The sequence below is a fragment of the Chenopodium album genome, chromosome 1 (genome assembly GCF_948465745.1).
Source record: "Chenopodium album chromosome 1, dcCheAlbu1.1, whole genome shotgun sequence".
Lineage (NCBI taxonomy): Eukaryota > Viridiplantae > Streptophyta > Magnoliopsida > Caryophyllales > Amaranthaceae > Chenopodium > Chenopodium album.
In genome coordinates this window covers 15,729,510-15,738,958 of record NC_137834.1, presented here as the reverse complement: position 1 = coordinate 15,738,958, position 9,449 = coordinate 15,729,510, and the positions used below count along the sequence as shown (strand labels likewise).

The 9,449-nt window shown below is 40.7% G+C and overlaps 1 protein-coding gene across 1 annotated transcript; it reads left to right on the top strand.

Annotated features, from left to right (window-relative positions):
- The first annotated feature begins 1,814 nt into the window (after window positions 1-1,814).
- LOC145628733 (uncharacterized) lies at window positions 1,815-2,893 on the top strand. Its single transcript, XM_081681120.1, has 2 exons — window positions 1,815-1,936; window positions 2,374-2,893. Exons 1-2 carry the CDS (start codon window positions 1,815-1,817, stop codon window positions 2,891-2,893), a joined length of 642 nt encoding a protein of 213 aa, XP_081537246.1.
- Window positions 2,894-9,449: the final 6,556 nt, after the last annotated feature.

The following is a 9,449-nucleotide window of genomic DNA, read 5'->3' as shown; positions in this document are numbered from 1 at the left end:
TCTCTCGGGCTTCGCTTTCTTATTCAGGATTTTTACTTAGATTTGTATTCTCCTGTTTCTCCTTTTGGGAGTGATCCTCCTTTTTCTTGGGATCACCTTAGCTTCCCAACGTTGTCCCCGTCTCAAAAGGAAGTGTTTAATGGCCCCGTTCTCGACTTCTGACATTAAAGCTGTGATGTTACCTCCGCTTTTTTCAAGACTCATTAGGAAGATATTGGGCGATTTGTGATCTCGACAGTTTAGTACTTTTTCGCTCATGGTTATATGCTGAAGGACTGGAATAGAACTTTCTTAGTCCTTCTGTCAAAGGTTTTTCAGCCCAAGTTGGTGTCTCAGTTTCGACCGACTAGGTTATGTAATGTCCTGTACAAATGCATCGCAAAGTGCATTACTGGACGTCTGCGAGGGGTGCTTTCCTCTCTTATTTTAGGGTTTTAGAATGCCTTTGTGCCAGGTCGCCTAATTTCTGATAATGCTCTGGTAGCTCATGAGCTTCTGTCCTTTATGAATGCTTCTAAAGCTCGGAAGCGTTTTTACGCGGCTCTAAATTTGGATATGAATAAAGCTTATGATAGAGTGCGCTGGGAGTTTTTAACTCAGGTTTTACTGGCTTTTGGTTTTCCGCCTTACTGGGTCCATATTATTTAGCAGTGTGTTACAATTGTCTCATACCGGGTTCTTGTGAATTGGAATCTTACGCCCTCCTTTAGACCACAATGTGGTCTTAGACAGGGTGATCCTCTGTCTACATATCTATTTGTGTTGTGTGTGGAGGTGTTGTCGGCCTTACTTAGGCGAGCGGAAGATCAACCTTTGTTTTCTAGTATTCGTATTTCTAGGGGCGGACCTTCGATTTCTCATCTTTTCTTTGCAGATGATTCACTGTTATTTTTCCAAGTCTCGCCCCAGGTGTGTGACAATGTCATGGCCATTCTTTTGACCTTTTGTTCTGCTTCGGGCCAGATGATTAATCTTCAGAAGTCCTTTGTCAAGTTCAGCCCAAATACGCCTCACAACTACCGTGATTTTTTGCTCGCAGTCTACGGTTACAATCAAAGACTTCTTTTGGTACCTATCTGGGTCTTCCTGTTGACCTTAGAAGGAGTAAAGTTTCTGAATACAGGTTTCTAATTGACAAGGTTGTTAGTCGCCTGTCTGCTTTTGCTTCTCTTCGTTTGTAGGCAGCAGCGAAATTAGTTATCATAAATTCGGTGTTGGTTGCATTGTTTAATCATATCTAGTCAGTTTTCAAGATTTCATCTTCCGTAGCTTCTCAACTTGACAATATGCTTGCCAGCTTCTGCTGGAGGTCGTTTGGTTCTCGGAAGGGTTTGGCGTTGCGCTCAGCTTCTCTTCTTCACTTACCCAAAGGTTTGGGGGGTTTGGCTTTACGTAACATTGCCTACTTTAATTCAGCTCTCCTTGTTGGTACATGGTGGAGGATGATTCAAAATCCCCAACTTTTGGTTTCTAGGCTCATGTTTTCGAAGTACCCCTCCTTGCCTGTCACCCCGGGAGCTCGTATTTCTCGACCCTCTTGGGGCTGTCGTGGGTAACATATGGCTCTTTCGGCTATTTCTTCCGGTGTACGATGGAAGGTGGGTAGAGGTAATAGGGTACACATTACAGTTGACGACAGGGCTCCTTGGGGTCTAGTGTTATTCAAGGATGGTTTATCTTAGTCGGATCTTCCGACTCATGTGTCTGATATAATTGATCCGCGTTCAAACGCATGGGACTCCTCGAGAGTCCATCGGTTTTTTAATGGCCCAACAGCCGTTAGGATTCTTAGTCTGGATCGTCTACAAGAACTTATGGATGATTTTGTGTACTGGAAATTCACTAAGGATAGCTCCTTTTCTACGAAGTCTGCCTATGCTCTCTTACTTCAGCAGACTATCAGGTTTCCTCCTTTGGGGTCCCTACCTGCTCCCTGGTAAAGGAAATTTTGGGCGCTTCCTCTTCTTCCTAAGTGGATCGGAAGATCTTTGGTTGGAAAATAATTCAGGATGGTATTCCGGTTGCCTCGGTTCTAGCTATTCGAGGCATTTTTGTGGATTCAGTTTTTTGCTTCTGTCGAAGGGAGCTGGAGACGGTCAACCATTTGTTTCGAGACTGTGATTTCGTTGCTCCTTTGTGGGTTCGTAGCTCGTTTCATTTCAATAGCCAGGGCCTCCTTCATCTTTCTTTTCTCCAATGGTTTTCTGTTATGGTCTCGTTGTTAGCGGCTACTAAGGACTGGGAGAACCTAGTGCAGTTTTTCTCCCTTCTCTGGGCTATTTGGTTGTCTCGCAATAATGTACGTTTCCGGCAACAAGTTGTCTCTCCCGATGAGATTTTGCTTCTTCCTTCTCAGTGAAATTTGCGGGGAAGGCAGACTCAAGATTCTCATCATCCCTCTTCTGCGTTGGGTCCTAATCCTAGGCCGGCTAATTCGAGGTTTGCTGCTACTCTTGTTGGGGATCCTACATCAGGGTTTGATATTTGTTTGATTTGTGATGGGTCTTGGTCGTCCTCGGACAATTTAGCAGGTGCTGGTTGGGTTTTTCGTGATTCTGACTCTCCTTCAGTCCGTGGGGGAGGGGCCTGTGCTTCTCTCTCTTCTTCAGCCTTACAATCCAAGTTACAAGTTTGTTTCTGGGGATTACGCAATGCCTTTTCTCGTGGTTTTCGTAGGATTCTTATTTACTCGGAATGTAAGCCTCTGTGTCTGATGTTAGACAAACAGCAGAGGGACGAGGTTTCTGTTCATTGGTTGCTTCGGGATATACATGTTCTTTTGTCTACCTTTGCAGCATGTAAAATTCTTAAGGTTCCTCGAAAATGGATGTCTCCTGCACACTGGTTGGCTAGAAAGGCTTGTTCTTGGGAGTGTCTTTTTTGGTCTTTTTAAATGGTTGCTTGTGTTTTTCTTTCTTTGTTCTCACTGTAAAAAAAAAATGCTTAGAGGTGTTGAATAGCTTGTTGACTCTGTTAGAGCCGCTATGGGCGCTAAGATCTACTAAGTATTTACTTATAGTTTAATATTGTTAGGAGATTTGATTGTAATTAAATGATTTGATTATAATTAGGAGGTTGGATTATTGGGGATTATCGTGATGTACTGATTGAATGTTAATGGTGAAATTGGAGGATGCCCCAATTTCTCATGGTGAGAAACTAATTTTGTTTCTCACATGGCATTTTCGTAAATAAACCAACAACTTTATTCAACTGTGGAGCCCACAATAATGAAAAAGTTGTTGATTTATTCAGGAAAATGCCCTCATGAGAAACAAATTTCGTTTCTCACCATGAGAAACAGGGAATTTCCCGTGAAATTGGTGGATGCAAATGGTTATAATGTTATAATTGAGTAAAGGTTTGCTGATAGTGACAAAGGACGATGTGATGATCAAGAAAGTAACTAAATTGAGGGATAGATTTATCAAGAACTTGGGCTATATTCTTGTTAAACAAGTTGCCAACTATAGTTGTAGGGGATGGTAAAAACTTAAACTTTTGAATTACATATTTATTTAGGACAATGCTATATGTAGCCCTAAGGGCTATATATAAGCATTGAATATACTTTTGAAAATTGTATAAAATTAGGAATTTATGACAAAAACACGTGTAAATCAGTGTTATTTGTGTTTATATTTTGATGATTTTTTTTAAACTTGTTACGATTTTCAAGTGTAAATTTAATGTTTATATGTAGCCCTAAGAGCTATGTATAATATTTTCCATTTATTTATAACATTTTTTTTTATAGGAATAAGATAGTTTTTAAGCTAGTTATTGAGGTTTTGGTATACATTAAAGTAGAATAAGATACCAAATTGAACCAACCACTTGTTTATCGCGATCAATCAAAACCTGTATTTAACAAGCAGCATATGGCATCACTAAGTGGAGGATTTTATGGTCCATATGATCTTGATGCAAATTTCAGTAATGGTGTGGGAAACAGATCATTTTTCTCTGTTCTGGAAAAAAGAATTTGACCTGCGGAAGTTGGATTATCTCGAACAAATTATCAACTTCTTCCAACTACCCTTGGCTTATTAAGGTTCTTTTGATGAATAAGTTAGAGTAGTCAAAATGCAGGCAGTCTGATCTCTAAGAGTTATAGTCAATGAACCTTTTGCATATTAAGTCATGTGTTCTATAGTTATGTTATTTAATCATGTTGATATATACTAAACTAATACTTGATTTGATTGAATTGTACTTGAGAATAGATTATGGGTGTTGTTATTTGTCGCTCCCATTTTACCGGGTAACGCTCCCTTTTGTCTTGAAATTCCAATTTTACCCCTAATATATAAATACGGTTTTTTCCTTCCCGACCAACATTTCTCACTTTCTTACTTCTCTCTCTAACTCTCTTACTCTCCAACTCTCTAAAACACTCTAAAAAAATTTTTAAAAAAAAAATTCAAAAATTTTTCTTCATTTTTTAAAAAAACAACAATCATCATAAACACAAAAAAAAGGGTGATTCGAGGCGGATTAGGTTGAGATTCGGAGGGAGGAGCTTCGGCGGCGCTGGTGGCAGCGGCAGAGGCGGCGGCGCGACGGTGGCGACGAGGTAATTTTTTATTTTTTTTTAATTACGGATCCCAGGAACTTCCGCCCAAAAATTCCGGAAGTTCCATGGAGGATCCGAAAATTCCAGGCGGATCCTCCATGGAAATTTCGGAATTTTTGGGCGGATGGTCCAATTTTATTTTATTTTTTTTTTGCCCGTTAATAAAATTGTTAATTTTAATTTTTTTTTTCGGATTTTGTTTTTTTTTTTTTGATATTTTGAAGTGTTATGGTGATTATTGTTATTATTATTGTTGATATTATTATTATTGTTGTTGTTATTATTGTGGTTAGTATATTTTGTAATGTTATTATTTTTAAAAATATGATAATTTTTATTATTTTGTTGATATTAGGTTTTTATTATTAATGTTAAGGTTATTGTTGTTGTTGTTAATTTGTTTTTTTTTTTTTTTGGATTTTGTTATTTTTATTGTTATTTTGAAGTGTTATGGTTAGTATTATTATTATTATTGTTATTATTATTGTTGATATTATTATTATTATTATTATTATTATTATTATTATTATTATTATTATTATTATTATTATTATTATTATTATTATTATTATTATTATTATTATTATTATTATTATTATTATTAGTATTATTATTATTATTATTATTGTTATTATTATTATTATTACTAAAATCGGATTATTTTCTTATTTTATGTAGATCGAGGGTTCTGGTGCTCGACATGCAATATCACGACGTCTGAATGCGTCTGTTAGGAGACAGACATCTTGATCTTTACCGCTTCAGCCCGAGCAGCAGCAATACGGGTCTACTAGTGGTTGGTCGAGAGACCAACAGTCTGGTAGTAGTCGACCCTTGTACTCTGCAAGTGGAGCACCCATATCTGACGAGGAAGACGAATGTTCGGCTAGTCATGCTGGTGACCGGGATGAAGAACAGGACCCTCAGGATTTCCATATGGTATATAGGGGTCAGTTTGGGAGATTTGTTGGTAGTGGATCGGGTCAGCCTACTTCCAGCTCAGCAGAGGCATGGTTAGTGCAGGAACCGATGCCGGGTGGGCTTGAGGATGGGTCAGTTATCCCTAGTTTTGGCGGTCACGTGGCACGGTATATCTGGATGGAGCAGGAGCATAGTGTTTTGCGCTGTTTGAGTAGGACAAAGTTATGTTCTGACTTGTTCACTTGGCGAGGTCGTCAATCTGTGGAGGACCTTGCGGCGATTGATGCTAGTTGGTTGTCTCACTTGCCCGTCCTGATGTTTAAGAGACTTGATTGGCCGTTAATTTCTGCTTTTGTTGAGAGGTGGCAGCCAGATACGAACACCTTTCACATGCCATTTGGGTAGATTACGATCTTGCTGCACGACGTGTACAACATACTTGGGTTACGGGTTGCAGGCAATATGGTGACCACTACTCCTAGCACGGACGTGTTACGGGACGCGTGCTCGATCACCATGGATATGACTCCAGATGATCTGTCTGAGGTTTGCGGCACAAAGACCATTTGGCAGGGTAGTGGGGTGTTGACTGATAAGATTTTTGAGTCGACAATGGCGGTTGACCGGGACTTTAGTGAGCAGCTTGATGGATACTTGTGGTTAGTGCTTGGAGGTACACTGTTTGTAGACAAGAGTGGTAACCGTACGCATCCTTCCTTCCTCCACGAGCTATGTCACACGGATGTCCCTATTAACGATTATGCTTGGGGAACAGCTGCACTGGCCTACTTGTATCGGCAACTGGGCACGGCATCACGGAAAGGTGCTGATTCGATTGCTGGTTGTCTCATGTTTCTGCAAGCGTGGATTTACGAGTACTTTTCGTGCTTTCGGCCACAGCAGGGTACCTTGACCCGGGACCTTCAAATGCCTCGTGCGTCTGCTTGGGATGTTGGAGCGGGATGTCCTAGCAAGAACCTGGAGCGCCTGTTAGCTTTTCGTACTAGGATTGATGCTCTTACTGACCGTGAGGTGAACTGGCTACCGTACGGAGCTGATCCTGCATTACGAGTTCCCCCCACTTTATTCATTGGCTGCATCCAGTACCGTAACATCATTGAGCCGTACATGCCTGATAGAGTGGTGCGCCAGCTTGGTTTCGTGCAAGGCATTCCCCGCGAGATCATCAGGCCAGAGAAGGCCAAGAGGCCGACTAACTTGAAGATGTATCGGGTAGACTTCCCGACTGAGATGACAGCTGTGATGTGGAAGAGGTTTGTCCCTGGGGTATCTCAGAGTGTTGTTTTAGGTGCCCTACCCGGGCTTAGTGTTGCAGCTCCTTCGGTTGCACCTGGTTACATGCAGTGGCTGTACAGGTTTTCTCACCCGCGGGTATCTCCAGGTGCAGGAGTTACAAGCAACCTGCCTGAGCGGACTAACACTGATTACGTAAGTATTTATGCTTATTATTATATTAACAATGACTTCTATGAATTTTTGTGTTTATAATATGTTATTGTTTGATTTGCAGTGGATGGGTCGGTCCATGGAGATTCACCAAAGAGCACTGGTTGAGTATCCTGAAATGTCGAGTGAGACTTGAACAATGACTGAGCAGCTTGTATTTGATTGGAAGTCAAAAATGAGACTTTAGATTATTTTGATTAGATGTTCTGTTATTGGTTTTAATTATGTTATGAACTTATTTTTATTTTTTTTTAAATGTAATGTATAAACTGGACACTTATTTTTATTTTTATATTTGATGTTTTGTTGCATATCATGTTAGATTAAAAGCAAATACATTTAAAATTAATTTCATAATTCTAATTTTCTTACAAATGTTCAAAGTTAGTGAATGTACATTACAAACTACCTAACTAATGCATCCCACATGTCCCTTCTCAATTGATATGCTTGATCCCATCCATTGACACTATCCTCGTGGTGTTCCGTCCACCAACCGGCGATCGGCGGGAGTGGTGAATCAGGTACAAGGTCAAGACGGATGAAATGTGATCCACCAACTGTAGCAATCACAAACTCTCGAGTCGGTGACTGAACCCCGTTGCGTGCCCTCAGCGGTAAGACTATGATGCATGGGTAGTAGCAAGTTGGTACTAGGTCTACTCCGAGACAAATCACCCTTGCGTTGAACCACATAGCAATAGGAAATAAATCTTGAATTGTAACCATCCAATGCCGCTCCCCGACAGCCCACCATCCCATCGAATACGCTCCACGTTCATCCAAAGTCGCCCAAGCCCGTAAATCCGTTCGTACAAATCAGGATGACCAGCGATCTCGTTCGCTATTGTTTCCCGAGCGTCAAACCATTGATTTTGATCGCCAAAGAAGAAGTCGGCGACACAACGAAAGCCACGGTTCCCATCACCAATGACATCCTTCCAGTACGAAATGTACGAAAACATTGGGGCTGGAAGCAAGTTCAAATACCTGCAGTGACTAATGTCACTTGGATCTACAACACAAAATTAAAAGATAAATTATTAGTAAAGCTACAAGTATTAAGTTTACATATTTTTATATTAAATATAGAATTTTAGTATTACCTGGTTCTAGGTCACCACCACGTTGAGTGTGTTGACGGTTCACATGCTCGAAATAGCTACGATCACGCCTGGTGTTATTTCTCCTCGGTCGACCACGAGTGTTAAGGTTAATATGTGGTTCTTCAAGGTGTGAATGATCTGGATGTAGCTCCTCTTCAATGATTCGCGTTACATTTCGACGTACGGCCGGGTCACTTTCCATGACTTCGTCGATTAGGGACCGAAAATGTGCAACTTCCTCGATCGAATCATTTACCACTTCAGGAATGTTAACACCATCACCAATAACCAGTATCTTCCAGAAAGAATGAATTTGGCTGCTATACAATCCTGTCTGTGCAACTATCGAATCATGTATCTAGCAAGCACATGGAAGACCATGGGTCACACGCATAGCACATCCACACCGTTCATGGACCTGGTAACTCAAATCCCGCATCCTTTTCGTCTCCTTATCCAGAACTTTCAAGCAATGTTGAGACACTTTGCCATTTATACGTCACAGTGGCAACTGTCTGTACATCTGACCAATTTTAGACCTTGATGCCTCCAAGTCATTACGAATTTGTATGATGCGATTACCGATATGACAATGGACTCGGGCCCATACGGTATCCAAAGCACCTGCCAATGATTCTAATTAGTAAATTCAAATACAATTACAATTAATACAATTACAATTACGTAACAACGAGAACAACTAATAAAATAATACAACTAACCTGTGGATGATTCAAACCAAGTTTTCACTGCTGAATGTTGGCTCTCAACTCTGCAGTTGGTGGTGTTACCAAAGTGAAGAACCTGGTTCGTCCAAAATTTCACAAATTTCTCCTTATGACAAAGCCATGTTCTCTGAACATACTGAATCACTTCCGGATATTTTCCCCACCTCACTTGCATGGCAGCTAGAGCACGATCATACTCCGCCTATGTTGTTTCATTCACGATTTTGAACCATCTCCCAGCTCTAAAACTGACACCAACCGTCTTGTTTCCAAACATCTTCGTCACCTTAGCCTCCACATCTCTGTTGATGTGCCATAGACAGAGTAAATGTGACGTCCCTGGAAAGACTTCTCTCAAAGCCGCACATAGCCCAAGATCACGGTCTGAAATAAATACAGATGGCTCTTTATCAAACCCAATCAACTCCCTTAATCTCTGCAACACCCACCGATAGCTAGCTGTGCACTCGTCGCGCATGAAAACATATCCAACTAGAAAATTCTGGTTTGTCGGTGTCACGCCTACTATCTCAAAGAAAGGCATGTTATATCGATTGGTCTTGTAAGTAGAATCCATACCTATGACATGTGGGTATGTGCGGAGTATGTTGACCATGATCGGGTGCACCATAAATGCATGTTGCAAAATGT

Coding starts and splice junctions, on each gene's coding strand:
- LOC145628733 (XM_081681120.1), top strand. CDS start 1,815: ATGGATGATTTTGTGTACTGGAAATTCACTAAGGATAGCTCCTTTTCT. Junction 1,937..2,373: donor GGGTCCCTACCTGCTCCCTG/GTAAAGGAAATT, acceptor TTTGCGGGGAAG/GCAGACTCAAGATTCTCATC.